We start from the raw sequence: 27,766 nt of genomic DNA on the forward strand, positions 1-27,766 counted from the left end.
CGCATGATTCCATGAGAATAATATATATATAGAAAATGTCGAGACGTACGACCCGATCTAACATAAAAGTAAATTGTGCACTGTCGAGGGTTGAGTGGCGTGAACTATAAATGCATCTATTAACTTGCCGAGGCGAACAGCCCGCTCCCATGAGAGTGTGGTACATAATTCATGTCGAGGCAAACTGCCCAATCCCATAAGAGTAGTAGAAGGAAATACCCCACCCGCGAATCATACATGCGACGCGGTCAAATATAAATTTAAGGAATCACCCTGCTCGCGGATCATACTTGCAATGCGGTCAAATATAAGCTTAACATTTAAATTATATTTCTTTCTTGATTCTTTTAAAAATAAGGGAAATTCAGCTTGTAGCTTTTTAAGGAAAGTACCCCGCTCGTGAAACATACATGCGACGCGGTTACACATAAATTTCTTAAGCTATTATAACATTTCTCTATTCTTTTCAAAAATACGAAGTTCAAACGAAACCTTTTAAATCTTATATTCTTCAATTTCACTCCTTTCAAAACATTTAATAAGCAAACTCAATTTCACTACCTCTCAAGGAAAACAATAAATATAAATCAATAACAATATCAACAAGGCATGTTGTAAGCCTAAAACTACTCAGACATAGGCATAACTAGTAGCTACGTACGGACTCTCGTCACCTCGTGCGTACGTAGCCCCCACAAATAGAAGCACATAATAATTTAGTTCACCTATGGGGTTAATTCCCTCTTACAAGGTTAGAAAGGAGACTTACCTCGCTCCGAAGTTCCATAACCAACTTCTAAGCCTTTCCAACGACTCAACCCGATGCTCAACGCTCCGAAACTAGCCAATAATTATGCAAACTCATAAATATATACTCAAATACTCATAACAATTCAATTTATTACAATTTCTAACCCCAATCGAAAAGTCGATAAAAATCACTCTCAAGCCCACATGCCCGGATTCCGAATTTTTTTGAAGATAAAGTTTACCCATAACCTCACGAACTCAAATATATAATTTATGTCCAATTCCATGCTCAAATTCGTAGTAAAAATCCAAAAATACCAAGTGCTAGGTTTTTCTTCAAAATTCCAAATTCTTACTAATTTTCATGCTCAAATGCATATATAATCCAAGTATTTAACTTGCAATAGGTGAGAATCACTTACCTTGACATAGATGACGAAAATCTCCACTTGAAGCTCTCCAAAAATCGTCCAACCAAGAGAGAATGGAAGGAAAATGGGCCAAACCCCTGTTTTAAAGAAACCTCACTGCCTCCAGCATTTTCTCACCTGCAGTGCATAGGCCGCTTCTGCGCGCTTGTGACGTTTCTGCGGCTTGAGTCACTTCTGCGATGGCTTCCTTTGCACCTGCACCTTCGCAGGTGCGGTCTCTGGTCCGCTTCTACAGTCACTGGCCTCCCCTTGCTAATCCGCTTCTGTGAGTCCTTTCCCGCACCTGTGGCCCTCTTCACGCAGGTGCGGTTACACCAGAAGCCAAGCTACCTCAGTTCTTCCTCAACTTCAAATTTCAATCTGTTAACCACCTGGAATCCACCCGAAACCTCAACCAAATAAACCAACACGTCCCAAAATACATTACGAACTTAGTCGAGCCTCCAAATCCCATCGAACAACATCGAAATCATGAATCACAATCCAATTCAAGCTTAATGAACTTTAAAACTTCAATATTCAATGCCGAAACCTATCAAATCTCGTCCGATTGACCTCAAACTTTGCACACAAGTCGTATTTGACATTACAGACATACTCTAACTTCCGGAATTGGAATCGGAATCCGACCCCGATATCAAAAAGTCCAATTCCAATCAAACTTCTCAAAAAAAACCTTCAAATTTATAGCTTTCGCCAAATGACCCCGAAATGACCTACGGACCTCCAAATCCACTTCCAGACGCGCTCCCAATACTAAAATCACCATACGGAGCTATTCCCAGACTTAGAATGCCAAACAGACATCGATAATATTTAAATACACCTCAACCCAAATTTATGAAATTCTTCCAAAATGTCAACTTCCACAATAGGCGCCGAAACGTTCCGAGTCATTCAAAACCCGATCCGAACATACGCCCAAGTCCAAAATCATCATATTGAAACCTTCAAATCCCGATTCCGAGGTGGTTTACTCAAAAATACTCTTTCGTCAATTCTTCCAACTTAAAGCTTCCGAAATAAAAAATTTCTTTTCAAATCAACTCGAACTTTCTGAAATCTAATTTTGACCATGCGTATAAGCCATAATACCTGAAGTGAAGCTGTTCATAGCCTCAAACTGCTGAACAACGTGCTAGAGCTTAAAATGACTGGTCAGGTCGTTACAAAATTAAATTTTAGTAGAGATCCAAAAAAAGACTATGAAGGAGAACGAATCTACAGAAACGAGAATAAAACTTTAATAACAACTTGAAATTAATGCTATTTGAAAACTTTACTCATACAAACATTTTCCAACTAGTCAAAATCTCATTTCATAATTATGATCGAAGCAAGACTAGGAGGCAATTAAGAATAACTATAAATAGAATTTATATCAAAATCGATTTTATCACTTCATATAATACTCCCAAAATTTCTAATAACTTCAACACTAAATTGAACCCATAAGAACTAGAAGACAATGGGTCAGCATCATGTTTAAAATCATCAATATTCTAGCCTTTTTTATAACAATAAAGTAAAGATAAAGGAAAAGGGTTGGACCTTAGATGAACAAACTTCTTCCATTAAATTTCTGTTCAAATGTACAAAAGAAGGCTGGCGAACAAAGCTTGACCAAAAAATTCGAAACAATAGCAAAAAGCAACTCGAAACCCCAATGGGAATTGCGAATCAAACCACGAACGAGCCTAGAACCCGAAAAACCTCGAACTCAAACTCGAATGTTTTCTTGAAACCCGAAATACCTTGACGTTTGTCTTCCATTGCGGTATCGCCAGACTGTATACCTTTGTCGATCTCTGCAGCTCCAGCTTCATTCAATGATGCAACATTGTCGAGAAACATTGGATTATTCTGCGGAAGGATTTTCCCGACTCCATCTTCATGGAATGTAGCATCATCACAGAGTTTTTGAGTTGTATCAATTGAAGTACCACTATTTTCAACTTCCACTACATATTCATAGGGGGAAATCAATTCTGCCGACCTTATATATATATATATATATATATATATATATATATATATATATATATATATATATATATATATAGAGAGAGAGAGAGAGAGAGAGAGAGATTTATACCTATAGTGACAACTTCATGTGTCTCTACACCTAAAATTTCTTGGCAAATAGCTATTGCTTCGCAAACGGACTACCTTTCCCAATAGGAGTACCCACATCACTCGGTGTCTATTCTTCAGTACCAACAGATTCATGATCTCCATCCGCACACACATTCCCTTTTGCAATATGACTACCCAAAGCACAAGTCGGTACATGTTCTTCAGTACCGACAACTTCATCATCTGCACCATTCTTGCTTCCTACATTCTCGGTTGATAACTATTCATCATATCCATCAACTTTGCTCAGTCTATCCACACTAGAACATTCCACTTCAACTTGCCGTTCAACACATTGAACTTCTTCGAATACTTGAATGTCGCCTTCAAGAGCTGCTTCCTCACCTGTTACATTTTCATCTGCAACTTTATGCAGTGCAACATTAATATTCGATAGAGGTTCGAACGAGTCGTTCATCCTATCATATTGTCGATAGTTCATGAAATCAAAATCTGCATCGCCATCATCTATTTCTTTTGATTTGTTAATAATCTTAAACAACTTTTTAAACTTCTCATCAAAATATTCCTATAAAAAATTACTAACAATGATTAATCTGAATAAAAGAAGAACATTAGCAAGAAAAAAAGACTTCTCTATAAATAAGATTACCTTGACTTTTTTCAAAACCTCATCCACAATAGCAGATTGCTCATCCTGTTGAAACTCTTCAACAACTTTTTTTGTGATCATGCACCTTTCTTCTTCTGTATGGATTTTAACCTCCCTCATTCCCCTCTAGTATAGAAATAGAAACAACACAAAAATTTCAGAATATAGAAACACAAAACAAAACTTCAGCACTAAGAATGCTAAGTTCAGCAAATACAGAACACAACTTCAGCTCTAAGAATACTGAAGTTCAGCAAATATAGAACAAAAACTTCAACTAAAACAAGCTGTAGTTTTACAAATACAAAACACAACTTCAACTCCAAGAATTTTGAAGTTCATCAAAAACAAAACAAAAACCGCAGACAAAATATATTTTACTTTACAAAATACAAAGCAAAACTTCAGCTACTAGAATGCTGAAGTTCATCACAAACAGAACAAAATCTGCAGACAAAATATGTTGTAGTTTTACAAAATACAGAACAAAAACTTCACCTCGAAACTTACATGGCATATTGTGTTGACTAATTTATTGTCAAACGCGTTGTAGAACAGTCAGAACGACTCTGGGTACGAGGTGATTCTCCAATTACAGGAGCTCGATTGGTTTCTTTTGAACGACTCCGACTAGGTGGTTATTCACCAGTTGAAGGAACTAGATTCGGTACTTTGAACGAATATGGTTGTATGGTAATTATCCAATTAAAGGCATTGAATTCAATTCCTCTTCGATGAGAATTATATCCAATATCCTAAATGTCCGATATTTCTGTTTAATACAAAAAAAGTATTTTTATAAAAAATAAAATAAAACTAATACGTCAATATATTAACAAAACTACAAGAAAAAAAAAGAAAAAATAAAGAACATTAACTTATACCATGATTACTGAAGTAATCTTCATGAAGTTTTCTTAAATTTAGGCTCTCCCAAAAATATATAACGTAACATCCTGGGAACCTGAGGAGCATCAAGGAAGTCATCCTCTTTTAAATATTTATCCCGAATATCTGGGAAACGCTCATAAAACCAAACATATAATGGATATGGAAATCCACCTACAATATACCCAATTGGATTATTTTTATCCTACTTGTCCAAAGCATGTTTCATTGAGGTAACGAGCTTCTCATAAGATGAATTACCCCAAAGATAATCAGCACAAGCATGATCGTCTTCAACAATAGCTGCATACTCCTCCAACACAGTTGATTCATTCTTTCTTCCAAACAAAATAGACTTCACAACAAGAATTTCCATAAGCTTTCACATCATCTTTATCACTTTCGCATACATGTTTGAAATTCACATCATCCTTTTTAATTTTATTCCGGGTCATACACTCTCGAATGTCCTTCAAGGTCATACCCTTAGACTTACCAAAATAGTGCTTCAAAATTTTACTGCCTCGTTTAATTGGTTTTTCAACATTATCCTCAAACCGCACATAATGTGAAAGTCTTCAAGGCTGAAGGATACATCACAACCAAAAATCTTGGAACTAATGGAATCTCGATCATTAGTGAATACGTGCGAAAGAATCAAACAATGAGCCAACTTCATGATGCAATAAAAATTCTCCATAGCCATAATATATCGAAGTGTACCATTATTCAGCTTCTCTTATTGTGCAGGAGTCAAAAAGTTGCAATTAAACGCTTCAAGTCATGGTTTCTCTTCCAGTAAGCACGACAATGAAACCAATCTCCAAACTCATAATATCTCTCCCCTGGTTTTGTAGGTACAATAACAGGGACTGAAGGAGCTTTACGTATTCTAGGTGCTTTAGGATTTGTAGCTGATTTGGATTTCGTAGATGCCATATGTTAAAAAAAAATAAAGGTAGGAAAAATAACTTCAGAACATTATAAAAAAATCAGTTAAAACTTCAGCACAATTTGGATTAAGTTATATTTTAAAACCATCTAACTTCAAAAAAAGACAGAATACAACTTCAGCTCTAAGAATGCTGAAGTTCAGCAAATACAAAACAAAACTTTAGCTCTAAAGAATACTGAAGTTCAGCAATTACAAAACAAAAACTTCAACCAAAATATGTTGTAGTTTTTACAAATACAGAACACAAATTCAACCTTAATAATGCTGAAGTTCATCAAAAATATAACAAAAACTGCACGCAAAACATAATTTACTTATACAAAATAGAAAACAAAACTTCAGCTTTTAGAATTAAGTTATCCTTGAAGTATTATAAACTTCACACTTTAATAGCATCATCTATTTAACTCTCAAAAATTTTAAAATTTTCACGTCTCCAAAAATCACTGAAGAATATATAGAATTTTCATAAAAAACACAAACAAAGTTACAAAAAAACCTAAAAACACAATCGTAAAAGTAAAACCTACAAAACTAACACACTAATCAAAGTGAAACCGAGGAAACTATTTTACCACAAATGAAAAAAGAAAATGATTCAACTAAGATGACTATCAACAAAAAACTCAGAAATTAAATTATAAAACTAATAATAAAATAAAATTCCATACAAAGTTAATGCAATGTACAAAAGCAACCATTAAAATTGTACTTGTGATTATATGTAATGTTGTTGGGGAATAAACAGTCGCAAAATCAAGAAGAATGCAATGACGAAAACCGTTTGATTTCAGAGAAGAACAAATCAAAAAACGCGAAGAAGGGGAGAGAGACAGAGACAAAAAACAATATGCCGTATACTTGGAGAGACTAAAGAAGGGAAAAATTGTCTTTTTAAAATATTTTTAATAAAAAAATATATACGAATGCAAATAAAAAACAAAGCGAGTACAGGTTAAAAAGGAACAACCAAATAGGATACCCCATGCAATTTTTACGGAACATTAATACTCGGCCCAAAATGTATTCCGGACAACCTGCGGCCCTAAAATGAAAATCGAACGAAGCCCACTAGTTCCAATTATCAACCTGTAAGCAAAACAATGTCTTTTTTCAGTTGAATGAATACTAAAACCCTACACAATACCCAGCGCTTCTAAACTGAAACTGAAGAAAAAATGGAGCTAAACGTTAACAAGAGGAAAAAGCAAAAGATTGAGAACAGCAACAACAACAAAAACAGTAATTCAGAGGTTTTCGCTTCTTGCTCTTTCCAAAGTCTCGGTCTTCACCCTACCTTATGCGACCAGCTCAAAGGTTTATATATATATTCTAGCTGGAATTATTAAAAATTGCATATTTTTCGTGTTAATTTTCGAAAGTTATTTAAAAAAATATATTTTAGGCTTCATTTTTAATGTAAATTTGACAACAGAGAGGCTTGGATTCGAGGCTCCAACACTTGTTCAGGCTCAAGCAATTCCTGTTGTCCTATCCGGTCGACACGTGTAATTTCCCTACTCTTTGATTGTTTTTATTCTATTATATTATGGATGTGCTTGTATTTCGATTTCAAGTTTTCTGTTTTTTAATATTAGAATTTATTTTTTGGATTAATGTTAATGAATGGTGACAGGCTAGTGAATGCAGCTACTGGAACGGGGAAAACTGTAGCTTATTTGGCTCCAGTCATTCACCAGTTGCAGAAGTCTGATCCCAGGATTCAGCGAACCGATGGTACTTTTGGTACGTGTAATATTTGCTTATCGAATCTGAAAATAAAAATGTGATTCTCATTAGAACTTAAATTCTATGCACCGACGATGTAAAAGTATTTACACAATTAGGTTACTTAAAAGTAATTGTAGGTGACTCTATTTAAAAACATTGATTTGTAACCTAGAATAAATGGCAAGTAACTTGTTATAACAGGTTAATTTAAATTACACTGATTGTGTAAAAACTTCATTACACTTTAATCATCTTTCTCATTATTAGAATAGTTGTGATTGTATATAGGCTAAAGCAAGTGTTTGTAAATTTTGGTGATTTAAATCAATTTAACTGAGGTATTTGGGATAGCGTTGGTTCTTGTGCCAACACACGAATTATGCATGCAGGTGTATGAGATCTTGCAAAAGTTGTTGCACCGTTTTCACTGGATTGTTCCTGGCTATATTATGGGAGGGGAAAACAGGAACAAAGAGAAAGCAAGATTGCGAAAAGGTCGGTGCATTTTATCCCCTTTTTATTCGTTGTCCTTGTAAATGAAAGTAGTGTTTTGCTTTTAGACAAAACTTCTCCTTGTCTGTTTTTTCCAAATTAGATTGCCTATATTGCCCCGCATTTGTTAGCTACAGTAACGGAGGACTTTCTCAATATTTTCAGTGTTTTGTATAATGTTGGTAGTACATGTTTTTGCATCCTGACCTCTGGTCTGAGTTACTTTTATAACTTAAAGTCAGGTGTCTTGCTATAGTAGAAAGCTTTTTCATGTTGCTTTTATTCTAGCTTTTTACTTAAATATGCTGAAATTGGTGCTGATAAGTTGACAGCTCCATAGTGGGTGCTAGGATTTCCTTTTGGACCAGCACCAGATTGCACGCATTTTATTCTTCTTAAAGATATACAATGTTGCATAATACAAGGGTTACAGATGGATTTACGATGATTCTAAACTACATTAGTCTTTGCTTTTATGTTTTAGGGTGGATTTTTAAATTCTTTCATATGGTAGTGGCGTAGCGCCAAATCTTACAAATCTGTTTTCACACTTGTAAATCTAGTGAGCCACTCTCTTGGCTCCAGGCCCACTCTTCGTCCTATGAGTTATTTGCTCTGCTCTGAGCTAAGTGCTACCTACTCTTTCTGCTCTATGCTCTCTACACCGAGTACTTAGCCCGTCGTGCCACTATTATCCTTTTGGGGTATTGCTGTATAGTGTATAATATTAATCAGCGTTCTCTGTAGTAATACTACTGGAGAGTTTTTCTCATCTTGATTTGGCAGCATTTCAAAAGCCTCATCATAATGCTCATTTCAAGGTATATCTATTCTTGTTGCAACTCCTGGACGTCTTTTGGATCACCTAAAAAACACATCATCATTCTTGTACACGAACCTGCGCTGGATAATTTTTGATGAAGCAGACAGGTATGTCTATGCTTTATCTCCCAATGGACATGCTCTTTTACTAAATTCATATCCTTAACCCCTCAATTGCATGTATGCTTTTGTAGAATTCTGGAACTTGGATATGGTAAAGAGATTGAAGATATACTTAATATTCTGGGCTCTAAACCACAGAAATCTGCTGGCAAGGATAACACAACTTCACAGATTTCTGAGGTTCAGAGGCAAAATTTGCTGTTATCAGCTACATTAAATGAGAAAGTAAACGAGCTCGCTAAAATTAGTTTAGATAACCCAGTGATGGTTGGGCTTGACCAGAAAACAGAGCTACATTTAACTCAGCAAGACATGGAACCAATGGAATTTAATGGGAAGGATATATTAGGAAAAGATGGCAAACTACTGAGTTCTTCAACTGAGGAATATAAGCTTCCGACTCAGTTACTTCAGCGATATATAAAAGGTATGATTAGGAAGTATATATTCGTATATTACCCTGATTACTTGCTGTATGATCGTATTATTCTTATGGTGTTCTATTCACAGTTCCCTGTGGTTCTCGGCTTGTAGTGCTTCTTGCAATTCTGAAACATCTGTTTGAGAAGGAGCCTTCCCAGAAGGTAAGGCAGTTCTTTAGTGCCAAACAAGCAATTTTGACTTGTAAAAATGTTAGTTATGTCATTCACTGGCATCAAGCTTGAGCATGTTTTACCGTCAGAAGTTGAGCATATTCTACATTTGTACCTGGTACAGGTTGTGGTGTTTTTTTCAACATGTGATGCTGTAGATTTTCATTACTCATTGGTGAGCGGATTTCAGTTGCTCCCTCATCGGCAATCAGATATTGAAGACAAACAACTGTTTTTGAAATGCAACACACTTCGGTTACATGGGAATATGAATCACGAGGACCGAAGAACTACATTCAATGCTTTTAAAACAGAAAAATCAGCACTTCTGCTGTCCAGTGATGTTGCTGCTAGGGGCTTGGACTTTCCAAAAGTTAGGTGTATTATACAGTATGATCCTCCAGGAGAGGCGACTGAATATGTGCACCGGTGAACTCTCTCTCTCCCTCTTTCTTTCCTTTTAAAATTTTTCGATTTAAAAACATTGGAAAATTAGTTCACGTTCGGTCCTGAAAAAGCTTCACTTTTCTGACTTAAAAGGTGACATATCCTTTGTGTACGCCTTTTTGTGGTTGCACATATTTCTTTCACCCTTTGCCAGGGACCCCAAGTTTCCTAGTGCCATCAAAGAATTCAAATTTCCTTAAGCCAGAAGCACTACCAAGTCTGGAGTAATTGAACACACATCTACACCTCAATAATTTGTTTTGCAAATTTGAGTGGTGTGCTTATTCTGAATTCGTGGTTTGATGTTAGTTACATCATAATGCAGGGTAGGAAGAACTGCCCGCATAGGTGAAAAGGGCGATTCTTTATTGTTCCTACAGCCAGTTGAAACTGATTACTTGCATGGCTTGGAGAAACATGGGGTGACTCTAACAGAGTATCCCCTTCAGAAACTTTTGGATAGCTTTCCATTGTCTGGTATCAAGTACCACCCGAAGAATTTTGTTTCAGTAGACACGCATCCATGGGTTGTTTCTCTACAGAGAGCATTGGAATCCTTTATTTCATCAGAGGTATGAGAATTGGTCTTATTTATGTTGAATTGCTGATTTTATTTTTTGCTTCTTGCATAGTTACAAATCTCATCAACATGGTCAGCAGAGCTTGCATTTCATTTCATTTTGACGTACCTATCTGCAGTTGGGAGTCCAGTTTCTTAGTTTCTATGAGATTTTAAAAAAGAAAAATCTTAAATTCTATTGTTTTCATCCTTCTGGTTATCCTTTTCTATGTTGTGATATTGCTAGTTGGCATTACAACTTCAAGTTAACCTAAGGAAGTCTAAGGTTGAAAAAATAACTTAAAACGCCTATTTGGCATAAATGATCTCTTGGAACTTGGTCTCTGTAGGGTGAAGTGAGGGTTAAGCTTGTACAATATATTCTACTATGTGGGTATCTGCTTCTCTTTTTTTTGTTTGTGCAAATTATCTGAATGCTGTAAATAGTTATACTGAAATAGGCTTCCTTTGGTTGACGATTTAGAGCTCTATTGGATATTTGATTTGCCTCCATTTATCTTCCTTTAGCTCAGTATGATCCTGGTCTTAAAATTTATTTGTGAGAATTGCCCACATTCTGATGGGATTGCAACACTTTTGGATGATGGTCAACATTTGATGGTTTCACATGCTATTAATTTATAATTGTAAATTATAATGCCCTTTTTAATGATTAGAAAGCTGATAATTCATTAGTTGTATCTGAAAATTGCTTTGGTCGAGTAACTCAACAATAGTAATACTTAAGTAAGACGGAATAAATTTTCATATGCTTCAAATGATGGATTGCCTCGTTGATGTTGTCAGCTAAAAATGAAGAAAATGGCACAAAATGCATTTTGCTCATGGGTTCGTGCATACACTGCCCATCGTGGTGAACTTAAAGGGATTTTTATGGTGAAGAAACTTCACTTGGGGCATGTAGCAAGAAGTTTTGCATTGAAGGAACAACCATCTTTGGTTAATAAATCGCTCCAAAAACAATCAAAGAAGAGGATGAGAGATCAGAAACATAACAACGTATCGAAAAAGAGGAAAGTTTCTAAAAGATGATGAGCATTGAGGATGTGAAACTTTTGTTGTCCTTGAGATAACCTTGAGATATTGGGTAGGATATGTACACAAGATGTTTCTGTCTAGCATCTTCAGTTGTCCTGCCTCTCTGCCGCTGGATCAAGTAGACGGGCGAGCTCGTGTATTCAGTTTTGCTGAGCAAGTTAAAGCGAGTACTATTTGCATTGACCGTGAGATAGTGCTAGCAGCTTGCAAACATATGCTCTTTCTGTTGAGAATGTATCAGTTATATTTAAGACGCGCAGATTAGCATTTTAATTATACTAGGAAAATTTTTGTATACTCTAGGAAGCTTTGTACCCAAGATTTTCAAGAACTAAAATTGAAGCACTAATAGTACATCTGTATTTATTAGTTGTGTGCATGGATTGAGTCCGTTTTATGCCTAAAACCAAAAATGAAATCAATTTAGCAGATTAACCAATAGTCTGGAAATTTCACGGTTCCAGTTTGCTGGTCTAGGTATGGTTTCGTTTGGTTTAATTTAGTTTATTGGTGTTTTAGAATTCTTCTCTTTGCTTATTTTATGGAGAGTATAAATTTTATGAGGAAAGTACATGTACTATATGAACCCTATTTATCCCTTTTCCTTTAATATTTCAAGATTTATCATCTCTTATCAGTTAGTGTGAATTATTGTTGAGAGTTATGACAAAACGGCCTTAATGTAGTGGGCCATAGGGCCTTAACCCGTACGAGCTGAGAGTCAGGCAACTAACACAAGAGTTGAGGCCCATGGGTCCTAGCCGTGCGAGTCTATATCAAAGCTACGCGTTGACGGTTGGAAGTCCATAAAAAGCAATGAGGTGTGGATCCACCCACGTCACGTGAATGTTAGAGATCTTCCTAATAGGCGATGATCGTGGTGCCCGGATCAGTTTGCGTGGCTTCAATTAGTTTTACGGGTTACTTGCTACCTTCCATCAGTACAAGTACACGGCTTAGATAAATGAGAAGAAATCACCTAGTACTTTTTTATAATCATGCTGCCCGTATTAGCTTGCGCGACTTCGACTATTTTCATAGGGTATCTGCTGACAATTACCAAAGTTTGGACAGATGAGATTTGAATATGAGACCTCATAGTTATCCATTTCATTAATTACTAGAACACCCTTGAGTGCTAATGGGCCCATAAATGTGGTAGGCCTTTGTCCATTAATTAGCAGGCCATGCACTCGTGACTTGGCCCACTTAAACTCCTCATGTTTGCTTGGCTACTTCTCTAGTATATCTCGTTTTCCAACTCCAACTCCCTTCGAGGGATATGCTGAAAATTACAAAGAGGAATGAAGAGATGTAACATATATAGTTAAGTCAATGTGGTTTCTTTCACTAGGCCAAATACGCACACAGCAGACAATGACATCCAGCTAATAAAATTAAACTTTTTGGTGTTCATTGCTTTAAGAAAAATCCCATGTACCCTCTAAGTGTATTTCTTGATTAGTTTTTTCACGTATATGTTACAAAATTTCATTGTTACTGTACTTAATGGTTAATCTTAAATCTTCCTCTCAATCAATAATAACAACAACAACAAACCTAGTGTAGTCCCATAAGTGAGGTTTGGGGAGGATAAAGTGTACGCAGACCTTACCCTTGCCTTAAAAAAGCGAAAAGACTGTTTTCGGAAAACCCTCAAAATCAAATGAGTTAAAATATTTAGATTTATATTACTGAGACACGTGCATAAAAAGAGATGGTCTTTGCAATCGAAGTGAACTGACGAACTTAGTGCATAAGTGTTTCAATACGAGTATTGTGTTAATGGTATGAATCAAGTCTTTTATACAAGTGAAACAGAGTATTTTGTTTTTATGTTCTCATCAAAATAACATACACTATTTTTCTCTATTTATATGTAATTTCTGGAATACAGTCTTTTCTTCTTCTTTTTTTTAAAGTTTTAATACTCCATCTGATAGGACCTTTTGTTAATCATTATTTTCGTCATTGTACAAAATATAGTCATCATGCCTACGAATTGGCTCTTCTAAGCCAAAACTATAATTGTGTACCCAAACATATTTTCAAAACTTAAGGCAAGTCTAGCTGATATTTTGCTGGTTCCTAATTCACATTTTAGTTGCTCAAGCTCTATGCTTATAACAATAATAACACATTCTTTATTGCTAATGACATAGATTACAAGGAATATCATTCTTTATTTTACTCTATATCACACACACACACACCTTTATTTCACCTCACAACTTGAATTGAGCTTTGTATAACGGCACTAATATTTCTCTAGGAGGGAGATTTTCCACGATAATCCTACAGCTCTACAACCCCCCCCCCACCCCCACCCCCCACCCCCACGTGGAGGGCAATAATAGGAGGAAAGAGGAAAGTGTTGAGAAAGGAGTCAGGGGAACAAGTGAAACAGAGTATTTTGTTTAGGTGCTGTCGGTGTTAAATGCAATATGGGAATTTTATTTTAGTAGAGCTATATGAATTTTGACCATTAACAAGCAACACAGCCGACTCTTTGCATGATAAAAGTATATAATATTTGGAAAAGTTCCCTTCTGGCCATGCCCTTGTTTATTGCCGTCAATTTAGTCTTCTGTTTTTCCCCTCTTTACTTTCACACATTCTGTCCCTTTTTGTATATAAATATTATTCCTTGTCTTTACACATTAATCTTATACAATTGGTTTGCTGTTGATGGAATAAAATTTAACTATTTTGTGCATTAATAATGTATATACTTTTCCACCACCACATTAAGAGCGTTTTACCTCTTCCGGGGCAACTCCAGATTTAGTCGGCCCCAATGCAGATAAACACCGGGTGGGAAACCAAAAAAATAATATAAAAAATAGAGTTAGAACTTGTTATAATTAATCAAATTGTACTGAAATTGTAAAATTGTTTATATTGTCTGTGCGCATGGCTTAAAAGTTAAATCAATTGATATATTCTACCTATCGTATACCATTAGCAAACACTTCAAACTATTCACTATATAAAGAGCAGTCTGGCGCATAAAGCATCTCCCGTTTACGACGAATCCTCTGACCGTTCCCCCTTAAAAATTTATGGCCTACACATTTGACTAGTTGAGTTTTGAGCAAGGATGCAAGTATAGGACAAGGGAAATGAAATTCAAGAGAATAGAAGGGTGAGAAGGAAAAACAATAAGTAGAGAAAAGATTTGAGTAAAAATTGCTTTTATCTCAAAATTTGGAAAGACAGAGTGGAGGAAAATTGATGGAACCCCACCTTATAATGGTGCAATAAAAATGGGAGCCCCCACCCCTATGCAGCTAACATAATAATGTTAATGTGCCCCCTCCCTTCTCTTTCTTTTCCTTCCTTAGTGGATGACATACCACTACTTTCCTTTCATTTCCCAGCTAAGAGATGTAGTTGAATCACCTGGATGTTGCCCCCCCACCCAACCCCAAAAAGAGTTCCTATTTTATTGGTCCTTTTTTCTTTGCCCCGATCAACATTTACAATATTATATATACAGTGTAATTTTTTGACAAACGGAATTCGAATGCACCTTTCGCATCCCATGGTCCTGCTCTTGATTACGACTAACTTCCAACTCCATTAGTGGTGGATCCTATCATGAGTTCACAGATTTGACTTAATCCAAATCTTCAACGTTATAAATATATAGAGAGAGGGGCCATATCCAACTTAAGCGATATGGGTTCATGTGAACCCATACTCCTTTCCCTAAATCATATATAATAATGTTATATTTTTTCAAAATTACTTAAATATATGTGTATACCCATGCTTAAAGACTTCTGTAGTGTAATTGTTATTGGGTGGGTGCACCTTTACAAGTGAAATTAACGGTTCAAATCTCACTCCGAATGGTCTTGTTTTCAGCATGGAGTATAAATATATGTGAAATTTCGAAAAATATATAATTTTGAACCGATAATTTCAAAAGTGTAGTGAGTTCATAGTAAGAGACTAAAGTTAAACCGGTCAAATATAAATTTCAAAATTCAAATATTCCTCTTCACAACAGTGCACTCATCCTTTTGAAATTCTGGATCCGCCTCTTTATATATATATATATATATTTTAGAATTCAATCTTGTAAACTCCTTTCCACTCACTACTAATGGTCTCTCTCATTTTGTGTTACCCATGATCAATTCTTATATATGAGGCCTATATTTACATGTTAGATTACAACGGTAGTAAAGTGTATGGTTGGATGATTCCTTGTTGGTCAATCACACTCGTTAACTGTGGATAATAAGAGAGAGAGAATATTCCGTGGTTCAAAGGTCCAAAATGAGGTGTAAAACATATTCTATAGATGCTTTAGTGGAAAATTCCAAGAATTAAATAGAAAAACAACAACAATAAATGTAGTGTAATTTCATAAATGGAGTCTGGTCAAGAACTAAATGCATGAGTGCAAAATAACGCTATTTTTCATTGTTGAAGTACATGACCATCTCACCTAAAAACTTAAGCTGTTAGAGAGGACAAATTTTTTTTCACTTAATTATCTCTTCAATACACACCCATATTCGGACCTAATTCCCTTTCATGCGCTAAATACGTGGAGATTCTTTTAATAAAGGCTAAAACTCAAATTCAAAACATCTACCTACTCTGATATCATATTAAATTGTTTGACCATCTAGCTAAAAGCTTAAGTTGTTTGGAGAGGACATATATTTATTCACTTAATTATCTCACACTCGGTGTTTGCCGTATATATCAAATGGATTGAATTGATCAAATTATATAAATTTATCATAATTAGTACTAAAAGTGAAGTAAAAAAAATACTATTAATTATTACGATTAACTAATAACAGTGTATATCATGTATTTTATTAAATTGATATAAACACCATATGTAAGTTAATTTTTTCGAGCAAGCGTTAGAAGAGCTGTATGAATTGGCTCGTACTTAAAAGCGGCAAGTGGATTTGTGATGTCTTGAGATTGTCTATGAATAATTGAACATCCTCCAAATAATAAATTCAAGAAATTCAAAGACTGTCAATATTTTAAGGTAGTTAATTAAGAACAGAATAATCTCATCATTAAAATTTTAATTACAATATATATAGGCAATTCATTCGAAAAGATGCGCAAATGATTACATAATTTTGCTTTTCTTTTTCAAACAAGATTTCATATGGAGGAGAGCATGTGCATACCTAACATGTAATCATTCAAATAGCATGTCAAAGTTCCCATTCTAATGTTTTATTAATCCACGAGATCACTGATCTCATTGTTCTTCTCATCAAGTAATTATTCTTACTCTTAATGACACAACGAATAACGACTCTAAGCAACATGATTACTAAAAATTGTAATGAGAATTTTAGTGCTTGTCATCCCCGATTCTTTGGTTAGGGCATAAAAGGAAAATACGAAACATCTCGTGTTCGCTCAGGATCCGAGAAAAGATCGTATTCTAAGGCGGTATTATATATACAGTCTTCTCCAATGCAAGAATTAATGGCTGTTTCCACGATTCCATAATATATAGGCTAGGGCATGCATTCTAATTTTCCTATGATCATTTTTTTAGCTAAAGAAATAATTTCATTCTTTTCTTCTTATTTCTCAGTGTAATAAAACAGTAACATGGGATCATGGGAGACAACTCCAGATTCAATTTATTGGGGTCAAGGTACGTGAAAAGGCAGTCTAAATGTTTAATTGAAAGTGAGATCACTTACAGGATTAGAAAAGCAATCTTCTTTTAGTACCTTTATTTCGTATATTCATACGGATAGGTCTAGGTTTATAAGTATCCAATCATTGTACAATGTTCATCTTCTCTTACAATTATATTCAACAAGTTCTATTTAATTTGTAAATAATTAAGTATATATATTTGCTTGGGGAGAAGTGTCATTGTCTCTTATAAGAGGCCTAGTTCAAAGAGAATGAGCCATTTTTTTCTTCTGCAAGTTTGCAATATGAAGTAAATATTCTTAGTTGTTAGTTTTTTGACTAACAACTATCAAATACAATATAACCCGATTTCATATATCATAGAAATTGTTAGGAATATTTGATAACTTATTCATGTTTAACTTATTAACTCACCTCTAAGCCATTTAAACTATACTATATTCGTTCCATATCTCGAACCCCTCATTACATAGGGTCATTACGTAGGGCAGCTTTTGTACAAAGCATTTTGTGTTCACGCAAAGCCCAGAAAAAACTCGCATCCAAAAGAGATATGATGAAGCAGTCTATCATAATATAGTATCAATGGCTGATTCCACTATAAGTAATGTCATTTTAATATATTCTGGTCGATGCGTATAACATTGGGATAGATTGTCGTATATTGCAAACCAATTCTCTTGGAGAATTTTACTTTTTACCTCATACAATTGACACAAATTGTGTAAGAGTTACATGTGTATAATATTGGGATAGATTTCTATATTGAAAACTACTTCTCTTAAAAATTTTACTTTGTATCTCGTATGATTGACATGAGTTGTGTGAGCATTGCACATATTTGCCGAATAAAATTTGTGAAACCCAAAATGTTGAACACAAATTATAATATATTATGAAACACAATCTTAATATATTTTGTGTCAGTTGTACGAGGCACCAAGTTAAAATTTTCAAGTCTTAAATATATGAGCTTACAAAATGACACATAATTACACTATATATATTTTTTCCAGCCAAACGAATTGAATTATGACATCCAGAGAGGAACTATCTGATATATAAATCAGATTCATTGTTATAGTAGCTTGCCTAAGATTTAGTCAAGTGAGTCTGTCATGAATGTGAATCACAAGAACATGTCAAACCTCTCTATAACATGTTCGTTTGTTTTGATATGTTTTGGTTGTTATAGTGAAGTGATGTTATAGAGGACAAATATTATAACATAACATAAAAATTGGTTACGAAAAAAACTTAATTTTTATAATGAATGATTGTTATATAGAGTTATCGTTATAAAGAGGTCTGACTGTAATCCTAGACTAACATTTTTCTAATGAAGACATATTATAGTACGTAGTATTAATTAGAGAGTTGTCAATTGCCTTTCAATTGCAAGCTTTCATCTTCGTATTAATTATCTGTGCCAACATTCTTTAGTTCTTCGAACAACTACACTTCTTAAATTGTTAAACTTGTGATTGCCAAGAAATCTATTGCACGTACCTACTAAACTTTCTGTACATAAAATTAAATTTCAGCACAAATGTTCACTATCATAGTAATAATATCTCATCATTGGCCACCACATATTTACATAATATACATTCCTATTTAAAATATACCTAACTAGATGGTCCATCAAACGAAAATATTCAAAATCGTGTTTTGATTTGATTCTTCAATTTATACACGAAATAATGTGCCTGAGACTTCATATTATCTAGGTAGTTAATGGTGGCGTTGATCATACCAAATCGATTGATAGGACTTCTCCTTTGATCTACATCGATTAGGCCTTTTCGTGGTCTTTTATTGACTATGTTGTATGGACTCTTCAAAAATATAATTGTGTTCATATTGAATCTTGTAAAAATAGTGTATTTTTAAATGATTTGACATGTATCCAACAATATTTTTAGAGAGTTCGAACAACAAAGTTTATTAAAAACTATTTGATGGACATTATTCTAGGATTATATCATTTGAAATTACTAAAGAAAACGTTGGATAAGTTAATTTGTCTCATTTGTCTCCGTTCTAATGAACATTGTTACATGATATTTATACGGATGAATATATGATAAATTAGTTGAGATGCATGTAAGATGATGGCAAAGATCATCGTTATAAAACGTAACATATTAAATGATCTCTTTTACTTCTTTGCAAAATAAAACTTTTCTTAATCCTAGTATTTAATTGGAAATGCCTATAATGAAAGATAATTGATTATGTTCATACTATCTGTCAGTTTTTTTTATAATACCGTGCTATTGTTACTGATTATTGCTATTATTTTTCTTTTTATTTTTTGGTTTTTACTGTTTGACCAAAAATATAAATCTTGGTTTAACCAACTAGATTTTAATATAGAAGAGTCAATCTTAGCTAATAATAATAACCTAAAGACAAAGCTATTGACTTAATGACAAATAACTTGTATATTAGTTCAGATGGCAATGAATATAAGCAACAATAACAATGTCAATAATCCAAAAGATGGGTAGGACATTAAATGATAATAAATAGCAATAAATGATATTTAAGTAAATTGAAATGTGTGAGTCACCCGAAAAAGGGTGAGATTTGTGGATATTCCCTCTGACACTAATGAATGATTGATAAGCCTCTGAACACTTAAGTTATTCTTGGATTCGGTGGAAATGCTACAAGGATCTTATTAGAAAGGTTATTTTTGCATCCTTGTGATAGGATCAGATTCTCTCTATAAAGTCAATGTGCTTTTTACAAATGAAAAATCTCATCCCCACTATAATTGTGCCTCTTTCTATCTATAGAGAACATGTTCCTAGAAACTCTAATAGTATAGGTGCAGAGAATATCCGCTAGAATATTCTCTATTGTGTCATATCTTAAAACTAGCTGTTATAACTCTGTCTGAGGTGCTCGACCTCGACCTTGAACTACGATGACTTCACGACCTTGATCCTTCCTGAATCTTCGACCGCACTCTTTATCGCTTCGAGGCTATTTCGACCTGGGCGGATCTCTGTGGAGACCCAACTGATAGCACATGGCAGCTGGCGAAGGCTATCATGGTGTTGATGTGGCAATGCCTATATCAAAGATATTTTTTGGCCCGTACACTTACGATATTGGTATTTCTTCTGGTCTCTGCTACTGTTACTGATTTATTGTCTGTTGGCCTGAGTAAGTTTGTTTTGATGATTGACAAAGAAACACACGCATGAACCAGGTCCATACATAGTGTACACAGACACGGGTAGATTCGAGCACAAGGCATGTGCGTGAAGGAGATAAGCATAAATGGTTATACTAGATGTCTTCTGAACAAAAATGTTGCATATTTGATAAGGAGCAGGACTCCTTAAGTGAGGAGAACTCTACCTAAGATAAGGAAAAGAGTTAGAAGTTGAAGATAACTAGAACTCTTCCACCAAGGAAGAGTATAACATTAGAACTCTAGTTAATCATATTCTACTAACTCAAAAAATATCACTTTGTTCTCTTCTATAGGTAATGCAAAAACGCAGAAGTTAAGCAAAAGTTGAGAGCAAAATAGCAAGGTATTTTGCAAGCAATTCATGTGTGATTCGAGAGTACGAACCTGAAGCTACATGAACCAGATAGAAGAACCAGCTCCGAGTGTCTCTCTTTTATTCTAGTTCAATTGTAGTAGGACTTTTGTGTTGTACCTTTCAGCTTTATCTAGAGCATTTGTACTAGGTACTTTGGAGTGTAGTATTCAAGTTAGAGTTAACTTGAAGTTGTCGCAATTGATTGAGGCTGCTTCCCACAAAAGGGTTAGAGTTTTTGGTAACAATATAAATATTACCATTACAACCAGAAAACAATTTTTACAACCTATGAGCCTCTAGTGTCTGAACAGATACAGACTCTAGATCTCCAAGTATATCAACATATCTATTTACATATTCTCTGAAGCAAAACTTTACATTTCCTATCTCTTCTTCCCCTATACATTATCTCTAATCTGTCTACAATCTCTTTCCTAATTTGTTCATTTACAAAGTCTATGCTCACATTTACTTTCCTGAATATTTTCCAATTCCTTGCTTGCAAGTGTAATACATCATGGCACCCCATACAACAACTACTATTTCCTTCTGAACTTGGCTCCATATTCTTCTTTGGATCCATTTAATTACCTTACTAGCTTCATTATTATGAATTTTGATATCCATCCAACTACTCAATTTTTCTCTGAGGGCTGTTATCCATTTGTATTGTCCAAAGAGGTGAGTCTGAGTCTCCACCTGAGTCTGGTCACATAAGCAACAGTTGTGATCTTCTACTTTAAACTACATTCTCTGCATCCTCTCCTTGGTTAGCAATTTGTTTTGACATGTCAGCCATACTAAAAATCTCTGTTTAGGAAACATTATTATTCCATATTAGCTTTACTTCCCTTGTCTTAGATAGAGGCCCCAACATATGCTAATGGCTCTTAGACATAGAGTATTCTCCTGTTTTTGACATCATGTATTTATCTCCTTGATACCATCCTGCCATTTGAAGCTTAAGAGAGTTCAATTTTTCCAATACCAGCTACAGTCTGCTGGTGGTTGGTGTTCCCATATACTTTTCTTATCCTTTATGTATATACTGTTAACCCATTTGACCCATAATATGTCTTTTTTCCTAGCTAACTGCCATAGAAGTTTACCTATTGCAGCAATGTTCCATTTGCAGTAGCTTTTGATGTTTAAACCTCCATACTGTTTAGGAATACAGACCCTTTCCCATGCTACTAGGTTAACCTTCCTTTTGTCTTCAGTGGCACCCCATAGGAAGTCTCTGCATTTCTTTTCAACAAGTTTTACCACACTTTGAGGTAGAATAAATACAGCACTCCAGAAGTTGTATATAGAGAATAGTACTGCCATTATTATTTGGAATCTCCGAGCATATGATAGCTGCCTTGTATAAGCTGTGATTTTGTTTGTGATCTTATCAACTAATTGTTTGCAATCCATCTTATTCCATTTCCTTGATGTAAGAGGAAGGCCTAGGTACCTTATAGGAAAGGTCCCTAAAGTGAACCAAGTAATCTTCAGCATATTATGCCTTGTCACCTCATCTATCCCTGCTACAAATATGCTAGATTTATCTATGTTTGCCTCCAAACCTGTAACATCACTGAAATGTTGTAATGCCTCCATCACTCTAGATATAGATTTTGGATTTCCTTATAGAAAATCATCAAGTCGGCTGCAAATACTAAGTGAGTTAATTTTGTTCTTTACATATGGGGTGATATCTGAAGTCAGGGAGATCACTCATCTTATCAAGAACCCTTGATAGATATTCCATTACTAGAACAAATAAAAGGGGTAAGATAGGATTCCCTTTTACTAAGCCCCCACTTGCCTTCAAAATAGCCATGGTTTTCTCCATTAATTCTAATAGAGAACTGGGTTATAGTCACACAAGTCATCACTAGTTTAGTGAATGAATCTGGAAATCCAAATCCTTTCAGAGCTTCCTCTATGAAATCCCAGTTGATCATATCATATGCCTTTCTCAAGTCAATTTTCATAAGGCACCTAGGAGATGTTTTCCTATTATAGTGTCACAGTAAGTCATGGCAGATAAGGACATTATGAATCAAAGATCTACCTTCAACAAACTACCTGATTTTCAGCTACTAGTATTGATACAGCTTTCTTGAGCCTCTTGCACAACATCTTGGAAATGCATTTGTATATGGCAATGCAACAAGAAATTGGTCTGAATTGACTTGCAAACTCTGGTACTAGAACTTTGGGGATCAAAGATATTACTGTTGAGTTGACTTGCCTTAACAATTTTCCATTCTCCATGAATTCCAATATAACTGTTGTAACATCATTACCAATGATACTCCAAGCTTCCCTGTAGAAACCACTACCATAACCATCTGGACCTGAACTTTTGTTCACATCTATACTGAACATAGTCTATTTCACCTCCTTGACTGTGAATGGTTGTATGAGTTCCATCTGCTGTATAGCATTCAGTGTAGTCCCATTCTTCATAAAGCTATGAAATGCTTTTGCTCTTCTTCTTTATTTCCTTCCTAGCTAGTTTTATAGTAGTCTACCAGAACATTTGCTATGCTTACATTATCTGTTGCTAGTTCCCCATTTTGATCCTTGATTTGTGTGATAGTTTGTTGCAGTCTTTTGTGTCTGATTACTGAGTAAAAATACCTAGTGTTGTCATCTCTTATCTTAATCTAGCTTGCTTTGCTCCTTTGTAATAGAAACATTTCAGCTAGATAAGAGAAATTCCTTAATTTCTGGAATATGGTTGTCTCATGTTCTTGTAAAACTTTATTAGAGGGGTCAGAATGCAACCTATTTTGGGCTTGGTTTAAAGCTGCCCTATCTTCCTCAGCCTCTGTTAAGATATTCCTGAAGTGCTATTGATTGAGCTTCTTCAGTGCCTTCTTTAGTAGCTTCAGTTTCTTAACTACTTGGAACATACTGCACCCTGCTACTTGTTGCTGCCAACCTTGTGTTATAACCTCTTTAAACTGAGGGTGTAAAGCCCATACATTGCAGAATTTAAAAGCTCTAGCCCTTTTCCCTCCTCCTGTATCTTTCTTTATTCTAAGTGGACAATGATCACTTATTCCCTCCACTAGATATACAACCTGACCACTGGAATATTATCCAGCCACTCTCTATTGACAAATGCCCTATCAATTTTTAAAAAAAACTCTATTATCACCATATTTGTCATTTCATGTGTATCTATAACCTCCACATGGTAACTCCATGAGTTCACAAGAATCAATACACTCTTGGAAATCCACTTCAATACACTCTTGGAAATCTTCTTTCTTCCCTTATATTAAAAGCGTACACAACTGTCATATAAAACTCCTTCTGCAGAACAACATCTGTAACTAGACATGTTATGCTTTGGGCAGTACCACTTATGTACCTGACTTGATAGTAATCAGGTCTCCATGCTACAACTACTCTACCATTATAATGGTACTCCAGATTTGTAATGTACTTCCATCCTCCAAACATATTATTTATTACTTTCTCCATATTGCTAGTTTTTACCTTAGTCTCTAGTAAGTTTACTAAATCTATATTTTCATTAGTACAAAGGAGTTTTACCTCCTTTTGTTTGTTAGGAGCATTAAATCCCCTAACATTCCATCTTAGCATGCTATCCATGACCTTTTAGAGATAGGACAGTGCCTCCCCCATTTGAGACTCGTCTACTTTGTGATTGTTTGCATGTACTACTCTCACTTAGCACACTGAAGTGTTGTGTCTTGCTGAAGAATGTTGTATTTGTTCCTTAAGAGACTTCCTTGTGTTATGAGGTGTCACCCATCCTTCTGCATTCATTTGTCCTCTTATATTTTTTTATTGACTCCTTCTCCCCTACTGGCTTTGTGATTTCAACTCTTGATGCTGCTACTGCTTGGTTATTCTCTCCCTATTCTTTGTTTGTGTCTTTTACTTCTGGATCAACAGTTTATTGCTTTGGAGGGGTTGTTTGCTTCTTCCTCCTACAATCTTCCTCTGAGTGACCATACTTGTGACAATGTTTACATAGTACTAGCTTCCAGTCATATTGGATTCTTTGTTCAATCAATGCACCTTTTTCATTCCTGAATTGCACCTTGTCAGGCAGGGAAGAATCCACATCTACTTCTATAAGGAGTCTAGCAAAATTGAGACCTATCTTATTCTTTGTATTCTTATCCACCATAAGAGGCTTGCCTATCATGCTTCATGTCTTGATAAGCCCTTTAGGACCTCAATACTTGAAATCCAATCCAGGTAGTTTCACCCAAATTGGGACAGTATAGAGTTCCTCCCTGGTAAACTCCATATCCTTATGTCATTCCTTGACAATGAATGGCTTGTTGTCAAAATGATAAATCCCTCCCTACAGCACCTCATCTTTCCCAATTACATTGTCAAACCTCACCAAAACTATCCCATTTTCAGCATTGAGACCTTGTTGATGCCATGTTTATCACACCTCCTTTTTTTACCCGGGGGAGGGGGGATATAAGGGAGTTTTTTCCAATTAAAACGACATTATTCGAAATCGGATTATTTATTTAATTTTTAGAGTCGCCACTTGGGATATTTATTATGGTATCCCAAGTCACCGATTTATTTTTTTTAAATCCCAAATTGAGGAAGATTGACTTCATTTAAAAAGTTTGCGAAACCAGAAAACTAGGTAAGGAATTTTGTTAACCCGAGAGATGGTGTTAGGCATTCTCGGGTTCCGTGGGTCTAGTACGGTCGCTCAAACTATTAATAATTGGCCTAATTATCTGATTTAATACATGTTTTAAAACATATTGTGCATCTTTAACTTTATAACCGCTTTTAATTATTTTAAAACTGCTTTTAGGATTTATAAAATTATTTCTTGAACAAGTTACGATTGTCGTACACTTGCCGTTTTGGAACACACAACAAAACACGCTACATGAAATGTACCCGTGATTCGCGACATGTTTATTTTAATATTATTCGAAGTTATTATGATCGGGTCACATGAAATGCACACCCGAATTTGGATTAGGCATCATGACTATGCCACGGAAACCGTACCCATAGTTAAGATGATTTAAAATTAATCGCGCCTAAAAGCAAGCTACAACGCTCAAGAATTAATTACTTCCTAAGTCTGGGATGAAATATGGAGTTCAATAGCTATGAAAATTGTTTTTGGAAGTGCAGAAATAAATTAGCTATGGAAATGTGGGTTAGCTTACTGAATGCAATTTTAAGAGTGAAATTAGGCATTCTGCCATCAATCAATTACACTTGGCCAAAGATGTAATGAAAGACCACAACTCTTTATTACATCTAAATGCATCAACATGAATCTATTAAGCAAATCAATGTTTTACCAATATAGCATCCAGAAATACATGCTAAACTTGGCGTAAATACCTACAAGAACCTAGTGAAATATAAGAAATCACTTAAACCATTAAATCTTTTTGTTTTCTTTTGAACAAAATCCATCTAAAACTATATTAACAAAATTACAAGGACAACTCTTAATTAATTATGTCCTGGTCATGCTCTTATTTACTAATTACCAGAAAAAAATTTGGTCGTAAAATTTACAGATGTGACAATTAATGGCCAGGTCTATGAACTCTTTCACACTCCAATGAAATCACGGCATAGCAGAATTAATGATAACATAAATTAGCCAATGAGAACAACACATAATTTCACATGCTCAAAACTATATCATATAGATTCCTTTGATAGTGAAAATTATATAGTTGAGGGGGTGAATAGTACCTTGAAATAGAGAAAATGAGCAAAAGGTAACAACAGCTAACGGTATCGAGCTAAACTTCAGCAGCAACTTCAACAACTACTCAGCTCGGCAGCTCACAACTTTGATTTTAAATACCAGAAACATCAAAAAATATTACTAAAATTAGCAGAAAATCATATAATCCACTATTTTCTCAATAATCATTCTCGTGTAAAATGCACCACGGTTTCTGGTTTAGTTTTTAAGGTAAAATCTCCAAAAAAGGGTAATAAACAAAAAGAATCCACCACAACTGTTGAAACGACGCACGCGTGTGTGTGCGTGTCTTCCTCCCTTTTTTGCGCAGGTTGATGAAGCTAGTCAGAAGAAAAAGAAGGAACAACTGGGGGGTCTATTCTTAGCTTGTCTTAGCTGCTCGGTCTCTAATTTTTGGGGAGGGTTTTTCTGATATGTTTTGAAAGTAGAAGGAATGGAGGAGCAAGGGGGACGTACGCCGCTGCTGAAGGGAAATTAGGGAAGGTCCCCTTGTGATTAGGTCTAGGTCCGTTTTTTAGAATAGGAAAATATGATTTTATTAGGTGATGGATATGGGCCAAATGGGTTGTGGGCTTGGATTGGGTTGAACGAAAAATGGGTTCAGACAGGCCCAAATTCATTATGACTAGGCAGCCTCCTTTTGTGCTTAGCCACCAATTAATTAACCTAACATATAAAGCTGAAAATTGCAAAATTAACCTATTTAATGATTTATCTAATAATTGATTAAATTTATTAACTAAAATGCATTCAAAAATCACTAAATTATTTTTTGTGTGAATTTCATGTATTAATTCTACAAATTAATGAGTAATTAATTCATAAAGTGCAAATTAAACCTAAGATGGCATGAAATTAAAATGTGATAATTTCTATGGTTTTTCTCATGATTTTAAATTATTAAACATGCATGAAATGCAACTAAATAAAGAAAAGCTCCTAAAATCAACTAAAATTATTTTTGGTCTATTTTTAAGAGTTATTTCCATGCGGGGCAAAAATTAGGTGCTCATAGCTGCCCCTCTTTGCTCGAGAACATGAAGAGTTTTCGGGCAAAGATAAAGTGAGCAATTACGAGCAATTTTTGCCCGTTTGGTACTCCATTTGGAAGCATTTTGAAAAAGTTTGACCAAACATTACTTTGGATGTTGCCTACATATCCTTGGCAATAAAGAAATCAGGTCAGTGTAG

At 35.0% G+C, this 27,766-nt stretch overlaps 1 protein-coding gene and 1 long non-coding RNA gene across 3 annotated transcripts; one reads left to right on the forward strand and one right to left on the reverse strand.

Annotated features, from left to right (window-relative positions):
• Nucleotides 1–6,878: 6,878 nt before the first annotated feature.
• On the forward strand, nt 6,879–12,038 carry LOC107831279 (DEAD-box ATP-dependent RNA helicase 17). 2 transcript variants are annotated; one of them, XM_016659034.2, is made up of 10 exons: nt 6,879–7,090; nt 7,209–7,281; nt 7,410–7,519; nt 7,856–7,999; nt 8,818–8,926; nt 9,013–9,368; nt 9,452–9,525; nt 9,659–9,963; nt 10,307–10,553; nt 11,348–12,038. In XM_016659034.2, the coding sequence occupies exons 1-10, from the start codon at nt 6,952–6,954 to the stop codon at nt 11,591–11,593; spliced, it is 1,803 nt and encodes a 600-aa protein (XP_016514520.1). In that variant the 5' UTR covers nt 6,879–6,951; the 3' UTR covers nt 11,594–12,038. The 2 variants fall into 2 exon arrangements, with proteins under 2 accessions (XP_016514520.1, XP_016514522.1); XM_016659036.2 differs by having other exon boundaries at nt 6,889–7,090; nt 7,894–7,999.
• A 7,920-nt stretch (nt 12,039–19,958) lies between these two features.
• Nucleotides 19,959–27,727, reverse strand: LOC142164807 (uncharacterized). The gene is made up of 2 exons (XR_012695874.1): nt 26,560–27,727; nt 19,959–20,635 (listed from the first exon to the last, which is right to left on the reverse strand). It is a non-coding gene; the product is annotated as an uncharacterized LOC142164807 (long non-coding RNA).
• Between the last annotated feature and the right edge of the window lie 39 nt (nt 27,728–27,766).

Source organism: Nicotiana tabacum, chromosome 10, assembly GCF_000715075.1.
Source record: "Nicotiana tabacum cultivar K326 chromosome 10, ASM71507v2, whole genome shotgun sequence".
Taxonomy (NCBI): Eukaryota; Viridiplantae; Streptophyta; class Magnoliopsida; order Solanales; family Solanaceae; genus Nicotiana; species Nicotiana tabacum.

Excerpts from the sequence above, each read along its gene's own strand:
- LOC107831279 (XM_016659034.2), top strand. The coding sequence starts at position 6,952 with ATGGAGCTAAACGTTAACAAGAGGAAAAAGCAAAAGATTGAGAACAGC. Across the intron at positions 7,520-7,855 it reads GCGAACCGATGGTACTTTTG|CGTTGGTTCTTGTGCCAACA; the intron begins GTACGTGTAATA and ends TATTTGGGATAG. Across the intron at positions 9,526-9,658 it reads AGAAGGAGCCTTCCCAGAAG|GTTGTGGTGTTTTTTTCAAC; the intron begins GTAAGGCAGTTC and ends TACCTGGTACAG.